Source organism: Leptosomus discolor, chromosome 6, assembly GCF_034619465.1.
Source record: "Leptosomus discolor isolate bLepDis1 chromosome 6, bLepDis1.hap2, whole genome shotgun sequence".
Taxonomy (NCBI): Eukaryota; Metazoa; Chordata; class Aves; order Leptosomiformes; family Leptosomidae; genus Leptosomus; species Leptosomus discolor.
This window is the reverse complement of record NC_141396.1, coordinates 5,244,757-5,261,210: the sequence shown is the minus strand read 5'-3', so window position 1 is coordinate 5,261,210 and position 16,454 is coordinate 5,244,757. Positions and strand designations below refer to the sequence as shown.

The 16,454-nt window shown below is 54.9% G+C and overlaps 1 protein-coding gene across 1 annotated transcript in view; it reads left to right on the top strand.

Moving 5' to 3' along the window:
* Nucleotides 1–16,454, top strand: part of DMBT1 (deleted in malignant brain tumors 1) — a 46,058-nt gene that overhangs the window by 17,842 nt on the left and 11,762 nt on the right. Inside the window, exons 23-47 of the mRNA XM_086466828.1 lie at nt 36–347; nt 843–884; nt 1,978–2,013; nt 2,147–2,458; nt 2,948–2,989; nt 4,038–4,073; nt 4,207–4,518; nt 5,008–5,049; nt 5,694–5,878; nt 6,058–6,133; nt 6,267–6,578; nt 7,068–7,109; nt 7,754–7,938; nt 8,118–8,193; nt 8,327–8,638; nt 9,149–9,190; nt 9,835–10,019; nt 10,199–10,274; nt 10,408–10,759; nt 12,177–12,338; nt 12,649–12,860; nt 13,102–13,274; nt 13,787–14,175; nt 14,794–15,065; nt 15,641–15,815. Coding sequence (XP_086322954.1) covers nt 36–347; nt 843–884; nt 1,978–2,013; nt 2,147–2,458; nt 2,948–2,989; nt 4,038–4,073; nt 4,207–4,518; nt 5,008–5,049; nt 5,694–5,878; nt 6,058–6,133; nt 6,267–6,578; nt 7,068–7,109; nt 7,754–7,938; nt 8,118–8,193; nt 8,327–8,638; nt 9,149–9,190; nt 9,835–10,019; nt 10,199–10,274; nt 10,408–10,759; nt 12,177–12,338; nt 12,649–12,860; nt 13,102–13,274; nt 13,787–14,175; nt 14,794–15,065; nt 15,641–15,815 — 4,360 coding nt within the window. The remainder of the gene's footprint in view (nt 1–35; nt 348–842; nt 885–1,977; nt 2,014–2,146; nt 2,459–2,947; nt 2,990–4,037; nt 4,074–4,206; nt 4,519–5,007; nt 5,050–5,693; nt 5,879–6,057; nt 6,134–6,266; nt 6,579–7,067; nt 7,110–7,753; nt 7,939–8,117; nt 8,194–8,326; nt 8,639–9,148; nt 9,191–9,834; nt 10,020–10,198; nt 10,275–10,407; nt 10,760–12,176; nt 12,339–12,648; nt 12,861–13,101; nt 13,275–13,786; nt 14,176–14,793; nt 15,066–15,640; nt 15,816–16,454) is intronic.

Sequence of the window (16,454 nt, the reverse complement as noted above, 5' to 3'; positions counted from 1 at the left end):
CGCACCCTAACGCAGTGCCCCCCGCCTCACTGCAGGCACCCACCTGCGGCTCTCCGGCGGGAGGAACGGCTGCGAGGGCCGCGTGGAGATGTACGACGGCAGCAGCTGGGGGACGGTCTGCGACGACCTGTGGGACCTGACGGATGCCCAGGTGGTGTGCCGGCAGCTGGGCTGCGGCCAGCCCACGGCCGCCCCGGGCAGAGCGCGCTTCGGCCCCGGCTCCGGCCGCATCTTCCTGGATGACGTGCGGTGCCGCGGGGACGAGCCCTCCCTCCAGATGTGCAGGCACAGAGGCTGGGGCGTGCACAACTGCGCGCACTACGAGGACGCCAGCGTCATCTGTGCAGGTGTGTGGGCAGCAGACGACACCCGCTCTTCCACAGATGCCTCCGGGCTGGTTGTGTTATCCTGCCTAGGGAGCAGATGGGCGTAGCTCCCTCGATAGAGATGGGGTAGAAGAAGGAGGTTGGGGACTTTTGGTACCTGATGCTGGAAGCACGTGCCAAGCAAAAGCCCCGCTTTTCATCACACAGGTCACAGCAGGTTATCCACACTCACAGGTGTAGGTGCTCAGTACAGTGGCAAAAGGAGCAGGAATGTGGGGTGGCATCATGGGCAGGTTGGGGCAGCACTGGGACAAGTTCAGGCTGGTGTCTGGAAGACAAACACAGGACAGAGCCCCTCGCTCTCTCCCCTCCTTAGCGCTCCAGAATTGATTTCCATATCAACATCCATTCCCATTCCCGTTTCCTTGGCCATTTCACTGGCCGTGGCCACGGGCATCCATGCCACAACCTGCTGCAGCTGCCGCACTTTCATTCACTCCGTCTTCTTCCTTGCAGCTGCCCATAACAGCACTCTTGATCAACGGCCGGACACCACAGGTAAGTCGTGCCCACCCAATTTACTGCCAGCCTTGCAGCAAGCCCCTGCCCACCACAGGAGGAGAAGAGAGGGAAGGTGCTAGACAAAGCCTGTCTGGCGCAGGGCTGCTGCTCCCTTGGGCTCACGGGGTTTGGGGGCTGCTGCTGAGGAGCCCCTGGGATGCTGCGGAAGGGCAACTGCAGTGCTGGCGCTGGGAGCCCTGCTCTGCCAGCCACCCCGCAGCTCACGGCGGTGGGCCAGCAAGTGCCAAGTGGATGGCAGTAATGCCTTCCCTCGGTCCCAAATCCTGCTGGGGCAGCCCACCAATCAGGTTGTTGACCTGATGCCAGGACAACCACCAGAGCACTAATGAGCACGCTAACAGAGACATCCTCCCCACCAGAGACGACCCACGCGTTGCCAACAAGCCCCCCGGAGACAAGCAGCGCCTTGAAAATGGCTGCCTCAACAGAGGGGAGCTTACCAGGTAACCCTGTCCGCTGTCTCTCACTGCTCTCATTAGTACCCGTGACCTGCCTTCCCAGACCTGATTGCACCGCAGACACTCTCCTATCCCTGGGCCCCTCCACTTAGGCCAGTCCTGGCACCCATGACCAGGGAGGATACTAGCAGAGGACGGAGAAGAATGCTAAACCAGGGGGAGGGGCGGTGACACTTGAGGCCAGGACCCCTGTAGCCATTCCTGCTGAAGGAAACCGTTCAGGTAGAGATTTTCCCTCACTGCAAACAGGGGGATTGCAACAGGGCAGCATTCTGAATTCGCCGCTCCACTTCCTCCACAGGCAGAACCGTAGCTATTTGCTAGACATACTCGGGGCTTTGCGATGAGGCTGGAAAAGAGCAAACTGCTACGTCCAGTGTTTTGGGAGGCAAGGTAGACCTCCATGGGCACGTGGTTCCTGCCCAGGCAGCAGGTGCCTCTGTGAAACAGAGAAGTCTCAATGGTCATTTCAACTGATGAAAGACCTCTGCGCCGTGTCCAGTGCCACAGGAGAGGGGCTCCTTCCAGACGGGCTGCCTCGGGGCGCGTGACATGCGCTGACGCTGTTCAGAGCCTTTACATTGACAGCACCTTCTCACTTGCATCCGCAGCTCCAGAGCCCACCACCAACCGGACACAGTCAACAGGTAAGTCGTGCCCACCACACCCATCCCTGGCCTTGCAGCAAGCACGCAGGCTCCCTGCTGGGGGGGCCCATCGGGAAACCACCGGGCACCGCCCTGGACGCACCCTAACGCAGTGCCCCCCGCCTCACTGCAGGCACCCACCTGCGGCTCTCCGGCGGGAGGAACGGCTGCGAGGGCCGCGTGGAGATGTACGACGGCAGCAGCTGGGGGACGGTCTGCGACGACCTGTGGGACCTGCAGGATGCCCAGGTGGTGTGCCGGCAGCTGGGCTGCGGCCAGCCCACGGCCGCCCCGGGCAGAGCGCGCTTCGGCCCCGGCTCCGGCCGCATCTTCCTGGACGACGTGCGGTGCCGCGGGGACGAGCCCTCCCTCCAGATGTGCAGGCACAGAGGCTGGGGCGTGCACAACTGCGCGCACTATGAGGACGCCAGCGTCATCTGTGCAGGTGTGTGGGCAGCAGACGACACCCGCTCTTCCACAGATGCCTCCGGGCTGGTTGTGCTGCCCTGCCTAGGGAGCAGATGGCCTTAGCTCCCTCGGTACAGATGGGGTAGAAGGAGGATGGGGACTTTTGGTACCTGATGCTGGAAGCCCATGCCATGCAAAAGTCCTGTTTTACATCACAAAAGGCACAGCAGGTTATCCACGCTCGCAGGGGTGGGTGCTCAGGTCAGTGGCAAAAAGAGCAGGAATGTGGGGTGGCATCATGGGCAGGTTGGGGCAGCACTGGAACAAGTTCAGGCTGGTGTCTGGAAGACGAGTGGCAGGGCAGAGCCCCTCGCTCGCTTCCCTCCTTAGGGCTCCAGCCTTGCTTTTCCATGTCTACGTCCATTCCCGTTTCCTTGGCCATTTTCCTGGCCGTGGCCATGGGCATCCATGTCACAAGCCTGCTGCATCCGCTGCACTTTGATTCACTCCGTCTTCTTCCTTGCAGCTGCCCATAAGAGCACTCCTGATCAATGGCCGAACACCACAGGTAAGTTGTGCCCACCCAGTTTATTCCCAGCCTTGCAGCAAGCCCCTGCCCAGCACAAGAGGAAAAGAGGGGGAACGTGCTGGACCAAGCCGGTCCAGTGCAGGGCTGCTGCTCCCTTCGGCCCATGGGGTTTGGGGGCTGCTGCTGGGGAGCCCCTGAGATGCTGTGGAAGGGCGGCTGCAGTGGTGGCGGTGGGAGCCCTGCTCTGCCAGCCACCCCGCAGCTCCCGGCCGTGGGCCAGCAGTTGCCAAGTGGATGGCAGTAATGCCTTCCATCGGTCCCAAATCCTGCTGGGGCAGCCCACCAATCAGGTTCTTGACCTGATGCCAGGACACAGCCATGGCTTTGCAGCCGTCAAGCCAAGCTGGCCAGCACCCTTGCAGGAACCCTGTTAGGTCCCAGGGACTCAAACATCGCCAGGGTGCACCACTGGTCCCCCTCATGCCATGGCCTACAGTCAAAGTGAGCTAAGGGGTTTTCTGCAAATGCCACAGTGTCCCCAGCAGCCACCCAGCTCCCCCAGCACCTCCCATGGCCCGCCCCCACAGCAGATCCATGGGCAGGGAAAAGCTGCCTTCTGCACACCCACCACTTTTGCTCAGTCACAGCCCTCCCCTGGTCCCTTTGGCTCTGCACCACCCCAGCTCGTCCTCACTGTAGCCAAATCTCCAAAACAACCACCTGCGAGTAATGCACCGGCGGGACCCTCATCCCATGCCATGTGCTGTCTCCCAGCACTAGTACCACAGCTATTGCTCAGATCTACTCAAGGATTTGGGGTGTGGCTGGAAAAGAGCAAGCTGCTGCATCCAGTGTTTTGGAAGGCAAGGTAGACCTCCGTGGGCACGTGGTTCCTGCCCAGGCAGCAGGTGCCTCTGTGAAACAGAGAAAGCTCAATGGTCATTTCAACTGAATGAAAGACCTCTGCGCCATGTGCAGTGCCACAGGAGAGGGGCTCCTTCCAGACGGGCTGCCTCGGGGCGCCTGACATGCGCTGACGCTGTTCAGAGCCTTTACATTGACAGCACCTTCTCACTTGCATCCGCAGCTCCAGAGCCCACCACCAACCGGACACAGTCAACAGGTAAGTCGTGCCCACCACACCCATCCCTGGCCTTGCAGCAAGCACGCAGGCTCCCTGCTGGGGGGGCCCATCGGGAAACCACCGGGCACCGCCCTGGACGCACCCTAACGCAGTGCCCCCCGCCTCACTGCAGGCACCCACCTGCGGCTCTCCGGCGGGAGGAACGGCTGCGAGGGCCGCGTGGAGATGTACGACGGCAGCAGCTGGGGGACGGTGTGCGACGACCTGTGGGACCTGACGGATGCCCAGGTGGTGTGCCGGCAGCTGGGCTGCGGCCAGCCCACGGCCGCCCCGGGCAGAGCGCGCTTCGGCCCCGGCTCCGGCCGCATCTTCCTGGACGACGTGCGGTGCCGCGGGGACGAGCCCTCCCTCCAGATGTGCAGGCACAGAGGCTGGGGCGTGCACAACTGCGCGCACTTCGAGGACGCCAGCGTCATCTGTGCAGGTGTGTGGGCAGCAGACGACACCCGCTCTTCCACAGATGCCTCCGGGCTGGTTGTGCTGCCCTGCCTAGGGAGCAGATGGCCTTAGCTCCCTCGGTACAGATGGGGTAGAAGGAGGATGGGGGCTTTTGGTACCTGATGCTGGAAGCACGTGCCATGCAAAAGCCCCGTTTTTCATCACTGAGGGCACAGCAGGTTGTCCACGCTCGCAGGGGTACGTGCTCAGGTCAGTGGCAAAAAGAGCAGGAATGTGGGGTGGCATCATGGGCAGGATGGGCCAGCACTGGAACAGGTTCAGGCTGGTGTCTGGAAGACGAGTGGCAGGGCAGAGCCCCTCGCTCGCTTCCCTCCTTAGGGCTCCAGCCTTGCTTTTCCATGTCTACGTCCATTCCCGTTTCCTTGGCCATTTTCCTGGCCGTGGCCATGGGCATCCATGTCACAAGCCTGCTGCATCCGCTGCACTTTGATTCACTCCGTCTTCTTCCTTGCAGCTACCCATAAGAGCTCTCCTGATCAATGGCCGGACACCACAGGTAAGTCGTGCCCACCCAGTTTATTCCCAGCCTTGCAGCAACCCCCTGCCCAGCACAAGACGAAAAGAGGGGGAACGTGCTGGACCAAGCCAGTCCGGTGCAGGGCTGCTGCTCCCTTCGGCCCATGGGGTTTGGGGGCTGCTACTGGGGAGCCCCTGAGAAGCTGTGGAAGGGCAGCTGCAGTGCTGGCGCTGGGAGCCCTGCTCTGCCAGCCACCCCGCAGCTCCCGGCCGTGGGCCACCAAGTGCCAAGTGGATGGCAGTAATGCCTTCCCTCGGTCCCGAATCCTGCTGGGGCAGCCCACCAATCAGGTTGTTGACCTGATGCCAGGACACGGCCATGGCTTTGCAGCCGTCAAGCCAAGCTGGCCAGCACCCTTGCAGGAACCCTGTTAGGTCCCAGGGACTCAAACATCGCCAGGGTGCACCACTGGTCCCCCTCATGCCATGGCCTACAGTCAAAGTGAGCTAAGGGGTTTTCTGCAAATGCCACAGTGTCCCCAGCAGCGCCCTCGATCCCTCAGCACCTCCCATGGCCCGCCCCCACAGCAGATCCATGGGCAGGGAAAAGCTGCCTTCTGCACACCCACCACCTTTGCTCAGTCACTGCCCTCCCCTGGTCCCTTTGGCTCTGCACCACCTCAGCTCGTCCTCACTGTAGCCAAATCTCCAAAACAACCACCTGCGAGTATCTCACCGGCGGGACCCTCATCCCATGCCGCGTGCTGTCTCCCAGCACTAGTACCACAGCTATTGCTCAGATCTACTCAAGGATTTGGGGTGTGGCTGGAAAAGAGCAAGCTGCTGCATCCAGTGTTTTGGAAGGCAAGGTAGACCTCCGTGGGCACGTGGTTCCTGCCCAGGCAGCAGGTGCCTCTGTGAAACAGAGAAAGCTCAATGGTCATTTCAACTGAATGAAAGACCTCTGCGCCATGTGCAGTGCCACAGGAGAGGGGCTCCTTCCAGACGGGCTGCCTCGGGGCGCCTGACATGCGCTGACGCTGTTCAGAGCCTTTACATTGACAGCACCTTCTCACTTGCATCCGCAGCTCCAGAGCCCACCACCAACCGGACACAGTCAACAGGTAAGTCGTGCCCACCACACCCATCCCTGGCCTTGCAGCAAGCACGCAGGCTCCCTGCTGGGGGGGCCCATCGGGAAACCACCGGGCACCGCCCTGGACGCACCCTAACGCAGTGCCCCCCGCCTCACTGCAGGCACCCACCTGCGGCTCTCCGGCGGGAGGAACGGCTGCGAGGGCCGCGTGGAGATGTACGACGGCAGCAGCTGGGGGACGGTCTGCGACGACCTGTGGGACCTGACGGATGCCCAGGTGGTGTGCCGGCAGCTGGGCTGCGGCCAGCCCACGGCCGCCCCGGGCAGAGCGCGCTTCGGCCCCGGCTCCGGCCGCATCTTCCTGGACGACGTGCGGTGCCGCGGGGACGAGCCCTCCCTCCAGATGTGCAGGCACAGAGGCTGGGGCGTGCACAACTGCGCGCACTTCGAGGACGCCAGCGTCATCTGTGCAGGTGTGTGGGCAGCAGACGACACCCGCTCTTCCACAGATGCCTCCGGGCTGGTTGTGCTGCCCTGCCTAGGGAGCAGATGGCCTTAGCTCCCTCGGTACAGATGGGGTAGAAGGAGGATGGGGGCTTTTGGTACCTGATGCTGGAAGCACGTGCCATGCAAAAGCCCCGTTTTTCATCACTGAGGGCACAGCAGGTTGTCCACGCTCGCAGGGGTACGTGCTCAGGTCAGTGGCAAAAAGAGCAGGAATGTGGGGTGGCATCATGGGCAGGATGGGCCAGCACTGGAACAGGTTCAGGCTGGTGTCTGGAAGACGAGTGGCAGGGCAGAGCCCCTCGCTCGCTTCCCTCCTTAGGGCTCCAGCCTTGCTTTTCCATGTCTACGTCCATTCCCGTTTCCTTGGCCATTTTCCTGGCCGTGGCCATGGGCATCCATGTCACAAGCCTGCTGCATCCGCTGCACTTTGATTCACTCCGTCTTCTTCCTTGCAGCTACCCATAAGAGCTCTCCTGATCAATGGCCGGACACCACAGGTAAGTCGTGCCCACCCAGTTTATTCCCAGCCTTGCAGCAACCCCCTGCCCAGCACAAGACGAAAAGAGGGGGAACGTGCTGGACCAAGCCAGTCCGGTGCAGGGCTGCTGCTCCCTTCGGCCCATGGGGTTTGGGGGCTGCTACTGGGGAGCCCCTGAGAAGCTGTGGAAGGGCAGCTGCAGTGCTGGCGCTGGGAGCCCTGCTCTGCCAGCCACCCCGCAGCTCCCGGCCGTGGGCCACCAAGTGCCAAGTGGATGGCAGTAATGCCTTCCCTCGGTCCCGAATCCTGCTGGGGCAGCCCACCAATCAGGTTGTTGACCTGATGCCAGGACACGGCCATGGCTTTGCAGCCGTCAAGCCAAGCTGGCCAGCACCCTTGCAGGAACCCTGTTAGGTCCCAGGGACTCAAACATCGCCAGGGTGCACCACTGGTCCCCCTCATGCCATGGCCTACAGTCAAAGTGAGCTAAGGGGTTTTCTGCAAATGCCACAGTGTCCCCAGCAGCGCCCTCGATCCCTCAGCACCTCCCATGGCCCGCCCCCACAGCAGATCCATGGGCAGGGAAAAGCTGCCTTCTGCACACCCACCACCTTTGCTCAGTCACTGCCCTCCCCTGGTCCCTTTGGCTCTGCACCACCTCAGCTCGTCCTCACTGTAGCCAAATCTCCAAAACAACCACCTGCGAGTATCTCACCGGCGGGACCCTCATCCCATGCCGCGTGCTGTCTCCCAGCACTAGTACCACAGCTATTGCTCAGATCTACTCAAGGATTTGGGGTGTGGCTGGAAAAGAGCAAGCTGCTGCATCCAGTGTTTTGGAAGGCAAGGTAGACCTCCGTGGGCACGTGGTTCCTGCCCAGGCAGCAGGTGCCTCTGTGAAACAGAGAAAGCTCAATGGTCATTTCAACTGAATGAAAGACCTCTGCGCCATGTGCAGTGCCACAGGAGAGGGGCTCCTTCCAGACGGGCTGCCTCGGGGCGCCTGACATGCGCTGACGCTGTTCAGAGCCTTTACATTGACAGCACCTTCTCACTTGCATCCGCAGCTCCAGAGCCCACCACCAACCGGACACAGTCAACAGGTAAGTCGTGCCCACCACACCCATCCCTGGCCTTGCAGCAAGCACGCAGGCTCCCTGCTGGGGGGGCCCATCGGGAAACCACCGGGCACCGCCCTGGACGCACCCTAACGCAGTGCCCCCCGCCTCACTGCAGGCACCCACCTGCGGCTCTCCGGCGGGAGGAACGGCTGCGAGGGCCGCGTGGAGATGTACGACGGCAGCAGCTGGGGGACGGTCTGCGACGACCTGTGGGACCTGACGGATGCCCAGGTGGTGTGCCGGCAGCTGGGCTGCGGCCAGCCCACGGCCGCCCCGGGCAGAGCGCGCTTCGGCCCCGGCTCCGGCCGCATCTACCTGGACGACGTGCGGTGCCGCGGGGACGAGCCCTCCCTCCAGATGTGCAGGCACAGAGGCTGGGGCGTGCACAACTGCGCGCACTTCGAGGACGCCAGCGTCATCTGTGCAGGTGTGTGGGCAGCAGACGACACCCGCTCTTCCACAGATGCCTCCGGGCTGGTTGTGCTGCCCTGCCTAGGGAGCAGATGGCCTTAGCTCCCTCGGTACAGATGGGGTAGAAGGAGGATGGGGACTTTTGGTACCTGATGCTGGAAGCCCATGCCATGCAAAAGTCCTGTTTTGCATCACAAAGGACACAGCAGGTTATCCACGCTCGCAGGGGTGGGTGCTCAGGTCAGCGGCAACAAGAGCAGGAATGTGGGGTGGCATCATGGGCGGCATGGGGCAGCACTGGAACAAGTTCAGGCTGGTGTCTGGAAGACGAGTGGCAGGGCAGAGCCCCTCACTCACTTCCCTCCTTAGGGCTCCAGCTCTGCTTTTCCATGTCTATGCCTTGCCTTTCCATGTCTATGTCCATTTCAATTTCCTTGGCCACTTTCCTGGCCGTGGCCATGGGCATCCATGCCACAAGCTTGCTGCATCCGCTGCACTTTCATTCACTCCGTCTTCTTCCTTGCAGCTACCCATAAGAGCACTCCTGATCAATGGCCGGACACCACAGGTACGTCGTTGCCACCCAGTTTATTCCCAGGCTTGCAGCAAGCCCCTGCCCAGCACAAGAGGAGAAGAGGGGGAACGTGCTGGACCAAGCCTGTCCGGCACAGGGCTGCTGCTCCCTTCGGCCCATGGGGTTTTGGGGCTGCTATTGGGGAGCCCCTGAGATGCTGTGGAAGGGCGGCTGCAGTGGTGGCGGTGGGAGCCCTGCTCTGCCAGCCACCCCGCAGCTCCCGGCCGTGGGCCAGCAGTTGCCAAGTGGATGGCAGTAATGCCTTCCCTCGGTCCCGAATCCTGCTGGGGCAGCCCACCAATCAGGTTCTTGACCTGATGCCAGGACACGGCCATGGCTTTGCAGCCGTCAAGCCAAGCTGGCCAGCACCCTTGCAGGAACCCTGTTAGGTCCCAGGGACTCAAACATCGCCAGGGTGCACCACTGGTCCCCCTCATGCCATGGCCTACAGTCAAAGTGAGCTAAGGGGTTTTCTGCAAATGCCACAGTGTCCCCAGCAGCCACCCAGCTCCCCCAGCACCTCCCATGGCCCGCCCCCACAGCAGATCCATGGGCAGGGAAAAGCTGCCTTCTGCACACCCACCACTTTTGCTCAGTCACTGCCCTCCCCTGGTCCCTTTGGCTCTGCACCACCTCAGCTCGTCCTCACTGTAGCGAAATCTCCAAAACAGTCGCCTGTGAGTATCTCACCGGCGGGACCCTCATCCCATGCCGCGTGCTGTCTCCCAGCACTAGTACCACAGCTATTGCTCAGATCTACTCAAGGATTTGGGGTGTGGCTGGAAAAGAGCAAGCTGCTGCATCCAGTGTTTTGGAAGGCAAGGTAGACCTCCGTGGGCACGTGGTTCCTGCCCAGGCAGCAGGTGCCTCTGTGAAACAGAGAAAGCTCAATGGTCATTTCAACTGAATGAAAGACCTCTGCGCCATGTGCAGTGCCACAGGAGAGGGGCTCCTTCCAGACGGGCTGCCTCGGGGCGCCTGACATGCGCTGACGCTGTTCAGAGCCTTTACATTGACAGCACCTTCTCACTTGCATCCGCAGCTCCAGAGCCCACCACCAACCGGACACAGTCAACAGGTAAGTCGTGCCCACCACACCCATCCCTGGCCTTGCAGCAAGCACGCAGGCTCCCTGCTGGGGGGGCCCATCGGGAAACCACCGGGCACCGCCCTGGACGCACCCTAACGCAGTGCCCCCCGCCTCACTGCAGGCACCCACCTGCGGCTCTCCGGCGGGAGGAACGGCTGCGAGGGCCGCGTGGAGATGTACGACGGCAGCAGCTGGGGGACGGTCTGCGACGACCTGTGGGACCTGACGGATGCCCAGGTGGTGTGCCGGCAGCTGGGCTGCGGCCAGCCCACGGCTGCCCCGGGCAGAGCGCGCTTCGGCCCCGGCTCCGGCCGCATCTTCCTGGACGACGTGCGGTGCCGCGGGGACGAGCCCTCCCTCCAGATGTGCAGGCACAGAGGCTGGGGCGTGCACAACTGCGCGCACTACGAGGACGCCAGTGTCATCTGTGCAGGTGTGTGGGCAGCAGAGGACTCCAGCCCTCCCAGGATCTCATGGCTCTGCATGCCCAGCCCCACACTATCCCCATCCCCTCCTAGCCACAGTCCCCATTGTCATACCCTACACCCCAGTTCTGGGCCATTTCTGTTCCCCAGCACCTTTCTCCTGAGTAATGTCTCACTTTTGGCTCTTTTTCCTCCAAACCTGCAGCTGCTCTGGCTACCCCGACACCTTCATCAGGTAATACTCTTCTGTCACTCTTCTCATCCTATTTGTTTGCGGACTGTCTCCCTGTTTGCTTTTTTTAATTTAATTTTTGTTTCTTTGGCAGTATCACTTTAAACTTGCATGATAATTCTTAGACAGGTTGTGATATCTCCTTCTATTTCAGTGATGCTTATTTTGTCAATTATCCTGTTTGGCTGGGGGCAAGCCATTTCCTCACTGCTCTCTTCAGCTAGGTCAAGGCTTGGGAAGCGTTGTCTAAATCTGAAGCTTTTAACCACATACATCAGAATTGGCAGGGTGGTGTTCAAATATTTCAATGTGCGGTTTTGGGCCCTTTTTCTTACTAGAGCTGTTATGGTCTTCAGCCTGCTATTTTTGCCTTAGAAAACAGATTTTAGATTAGAGCTTGACCATTCACAGTAGAAAACAGTATGAAATTGAAGGTGCCTGAGAGCCCATGAAGCCCGATCAGGTGAAGGTGCAGTGCTTGGGTATAGCTGATGCTGTCAAGCTTGTAATAGCCCAAGAATCCCAAAATCCTGAGGTAGGTGGGAGTATGCTTTGCTGGGGGGTATCCCTGTTCAGGAATGTAAAATGAAGGGCTATTGCCTTTACACGGATTCAAGTTCAGCATTTGTGCTTACCTTCCTATAGGAAAAGACTTAGGAATATCTGTGTGGTTAATGTGAGAATTATATGTCATTCATGCTGGTAGGAACACGAAAACTTTTTGCAGCTGCACCTATAGGGGAAATGAGATATATTTCAGTCTTGGCCCAGCAGCCTGGAGTGCTTATTTCAGTCTGAGACCGTAAAATTACAGAGTTTCCTAAAAGACTTGCAACTTATTTACCCTCCAAAGTCCTTATGGGAATAAAAAGAAGGAGCAGAGTAACTGAGGGGATGTTGTCTGTTCAGGAAGGTGCTTCCATTTTGACTATCATGACACCTCCCAGAATCAGACCTGGACTGCAGAAAGGAGAGACCAGAGCAGAAAGCATCAAGGTGTTACCAGTCCAGCCTGAAGAGGGTGGTCTGACACCATGGATGTGACAGAGAATACTGAATCCAACATGAAAGTAAACCTAAAGCAAAAACAAATATTTGTGTTATAAAGACATTTGGGTCATAGAGAATATCACCTGCAGCCAGTGGGAGACCTGCTTTTCAGCAGCTGTGGATGAAACACATACAGCTCAAGTATGATTTTGTAGAGGTTACTGTAAGAAAATATCTTCCATTTCTTTCTGCAGCACCTTATTTTTGTGGTGGCTCAATCTCGAACGCCTCTGGGATGCTGCAGAGTCCCTTCTACCCTGGAAGTTATCCAAACAATGCTGACTGTGTGTGGGAAATAAAAGTAGAGAACAATTTCCGTGTTATGCTCACATTTAGAGATATTGCGTAAGTAAAGCATTGATTCCCTGAGTAAGTATCGAAGTCAAAACTTGCTTGAGAAGTTTGAAAACCTATTTGAAACAGGCGACCTTACAAATTTTAAAGGCACTTTCAGTAACATCCAGCAGTTGGAAGACCAGAACCAAATCTGGATTAGTGTAGCATGTTCTGCTCACAATTTTCTGCTGCAGCTACTTACAAAACAAATAATACCTCTGCTGTGAAAAGTTTAAGTGCTGAAAGATTTTGTCACGTGCTAGGGGTCAAATCACAGTTTCTGAAATGCATTGACAAGGTTCTGACGTTTGTTCACCAGGATGCAAAGGGGCAGATGCCAGTATGACTACATTGAAGTCTATGACGGGCCTCCACACTCTTCCCCGCTTCTTGGGAGACTTTGTTCTGGTTCCTTTCCCACGTACACATCCTCTTCAAACATGATGACCGTTTGCTTTCACAGCGATTCTAGACACACCTTCAGAGGGTTTCAGGCTCACTACTCCTCCATTCCAGCAGATAATAACACTAGTAAGTTCCCAGTCTGTGTTTCTCAATGGACAAGCCTGTCTACTGCTCTTGTTTGCAAAATGAGTATTTGTGTATATTTAAAGGTGTTAGGGAAACGAAATGATGCGTTTGAAATACGATGGGTTGGTGCGTGAACTGCCTACCTTCTAAATCATGAAAAAACCAACATTTGGTTCAATTACAACCTTTAATCATTAACAAATTCCTGAAATCACTAATGTTTCGTATCTTCTCCTACCAGCCCTTCTGTGCTTGCCAGACTACATGCACGCAGTGGTTAGCAGAGACTATCTCCAGTCTCAAGGCTACTCAGCGCCGATGGTCACCCTGAACGACGGTCGCTGTAAACCAACAGTCACGTCACACGAGGTTATATTCAACGTTCCCTACAACGGCTGCGGGACGATACGAGAGGTATGCTCAATGTCGTGCACACTGAATTGCAGGACCCGCTTTGAAAAGAGTTGTGAAAGTGCCATTGTGGTCCACAGCACTAAGAATTGAACCAGCGGGACCCAGGGTTTTTAGTGCTTTGTGTTTTCATGCCTTAGGGGATCCCCACGCTTAACAGAAATGAGCTTCGAGGGAGGAAAGCATGGGAGGAAGTTATATGAACTTTCTGTGATTTAAAGCAGATGTAGTCTTGTAAGTGCCACGCAGGTTTGGGATGACAGGATTGGTGTTTTATACAGAGGTTCCCTGAGTTGGCTCTGCCTTGGATTTAACAAAGAGTTTTTCTCCACTGATTTCTGTTTAACATACTGCAGCAAGTTTATTTTCAATTTGTGGGCAGAAAAGACCAATGCCAAGCTTCTTCGTTTAAAGAGTTTAAGATGAATCTGCATCTTTAAATTGCATACTACTTTATCAAAACTTAGAGCATGGAACAAAATGCAATTCCTCATTTTAAATTACATGTTAAACAGGAGAACAACGATACAATCAACTATTCCAACATGATCAAAATTACATCTTCTGGGTATATAATCAGGAGGAAGAAGAATATTCACTTACATATCAGCTGCAAAATGCTACAGAACACATGGATGCAAATAATGTATGTTGCTGAGGATACTGTAGATGTGAATGAAAATCAGTTTGGAAGATATGACGTAAACATCACTTTTTATGATTCCTCATCATTCTTGCGGCAAGTACGAGACTCTCCCTACTACATTGACTTGAACCAAAATTTGTACCTTCAAGCTTGTCTTCACAGCTCTGACCCAAATCTGATCGTCTTTGTGGACACGTGTGTGGCATCACCTGATCCTCATGATTTTAACACTCTGGCCTATGATATAATCAAGAATGGGTAAGAGCTTTCTCAAGTTGTTAGAAGCACAGCTGTAATATCATTTCTGCATTTATTTAAAAGAACAGAGCCAATCTGAATTGGATGAGATCCCATTACAAACAGTCTGTTAAAAGGGATTTTTGATTTTTATTTTTACAGTACAAGCCTGGAAATAAGAAATGTTGTTTAGACCTCACTAACATTTCATTTCATTTGCTCCATCCTTGTCCTATATGCAAAATTCAAAGTAGTGGGAGTAAGGTAGATGAGATGAGATACCGAAAACTGGCAGCAGGAGTCTATCGTCCTAGTTTGTTTTGGTAAAACCAGGTCAAACATTAGCAAGAGCCTGTTCTCCCCTCTTCACCATCTATAATCCCCTTCTCTTGAAAAAAAAAAAAAAAAAAAAAGAAAAAGAGTTGCCAATGGTCTAGCTGCTTCAAGAACTTTAATGAGTCTATATTTTAAAAGTCTGTACTATGCTATGGAAGTTGCATTTTTATCCCATTGTGTTCTTAGCACCTGGCTGTGATATAATTTTGGTTTAATTTGTTGTATTTCTGCAAGAATGTACATGTGTGTATCCATGAAGGCGTATATCCATGAAGACTAATTCTCTTTTTCATTTCTTTCTAGGTGTGCTAAAGATTCTTCCTATGCCACATACTACTCTCCCTACAGCCACTTTGCTCGGTTCACATTTAATGCCTTTGAGTTCATTAGCCGCCATTCGTTAGTCTACCTGCAGTGTGAGCTGGTGGTGTGCAGGCTCGGTGACCAGTCCTCCCGCTGCTACCGGGGCTGCATTAGCAGGTCCAAGAGAGATACAAGTTCTCATGAAGAAAAAATGAAAGTGGTTGTTGGACCACTTCAGCTTCAAGAAGGGGATGCTCAGAGTAGGAATACTGGTAAAGTCAAATAAATTTCTCTCATATTTACTCTAAGACTACTTCAGGCTTCACGAAAAGCCATAGCTCTGTGTTTCTGACCTCCGTTACTGAATTCTGTGTTTGCTGACTTCGCCGTAAAAAGGAAGGGATTGTTTGGCTGACCCAAAAGTCTACAAATCTCTTCTTCTTTCAGCACCTTGCAACACCCCTGTTTTCACCTGCATGTATAAAAACTATAAGTGCTTTGGCTCTCCTAAAGGAGACCTAGTGTGTAACCCATTTTAGTGCTATAACTCCATTGAACTAATTAGCTCCAGTCTGCTTGTGTAACGTGATGGCCAGCTGGGAGCAAACTCCCGGCCTTCTCGAGAAGCATTTAATTCCCTCAGTTGTCGTCTGCTTGTGAAGTTTGCTTAGTTGAGTTGTCATCCCTGCTAAATATAAAGCCTGTTCAAACAGTTTAAAGCAATGAACCTCTAAAAAGTTAGCTTATTTCTGACTCTGGTCTGGGAACTAGCCCTTTTAATGCAGCAGCTCTTGGTGCCCTGATCTTTAATATACTGAGAACAAACCCCTTCTGCTTTGACCTGCAGGGCTGGAGTCTTCTGTGCCTCCTTCCCAGGAAGTTCCCGCTGCTGCTGCTAATCCCCTCGCGCAGGTTGTTGCTGCTGTCGCCACCCTGGCAGTTGTCGGTTTTGTTCTTGCTGGTTTTCTTGCGAGAGTTGCACTGAAGAAACCCCTTTCGCATGGGATAATGGGAGACCAAAGGTCAGCATCATCCACTAAATGACTGCAGGGCAGATGTCACATGTTATGAGCCACCAAAATGCTTCATTGATGGCGGTGACATCCATGTCATTTGTAAGAAGCTGTGTTATCTTTATCTACGATGAATCCTAGCTTGTTACAATGCTTTAGAACAACTTTGCAATCCTAAAGCCTCTTAAATGATTAAGAAATAATTTCAAACTTCATGTAATGAGTTGTTTGGTACAATCGTTTTATCCTTTTTCTCCTCTTTAATTCTGTTCTCACATCATTCTAAGACCATTTATCTAATGCCTTGAAATTTTGTGAGCTAGAGAGAAAATATGAATGAGGTATCAATAAATATTTCAAGGTTTATTAAAAGGGATGAAGATTTAATTTGGGGAGAAGTAATAGGGGAAAGGAAATGTAAAAATTGATCTTATCATGGCATCTGAAATTGTGGCTATACACTAATTATTTTGAGCATAGATTTTAATGCTAAATGTCTCATTGAAACAATAATGGATCTGTGCTTACTTATAAAATGTGAAGATTTCCAAGCTGAAGTAATCTGTTATGTGAGCAACATAATTTAAAATCAAAGGAAGGAGCGTTTACAAGCAATAATTCTATTTTGCCTTTTGAATTAATGTCTCT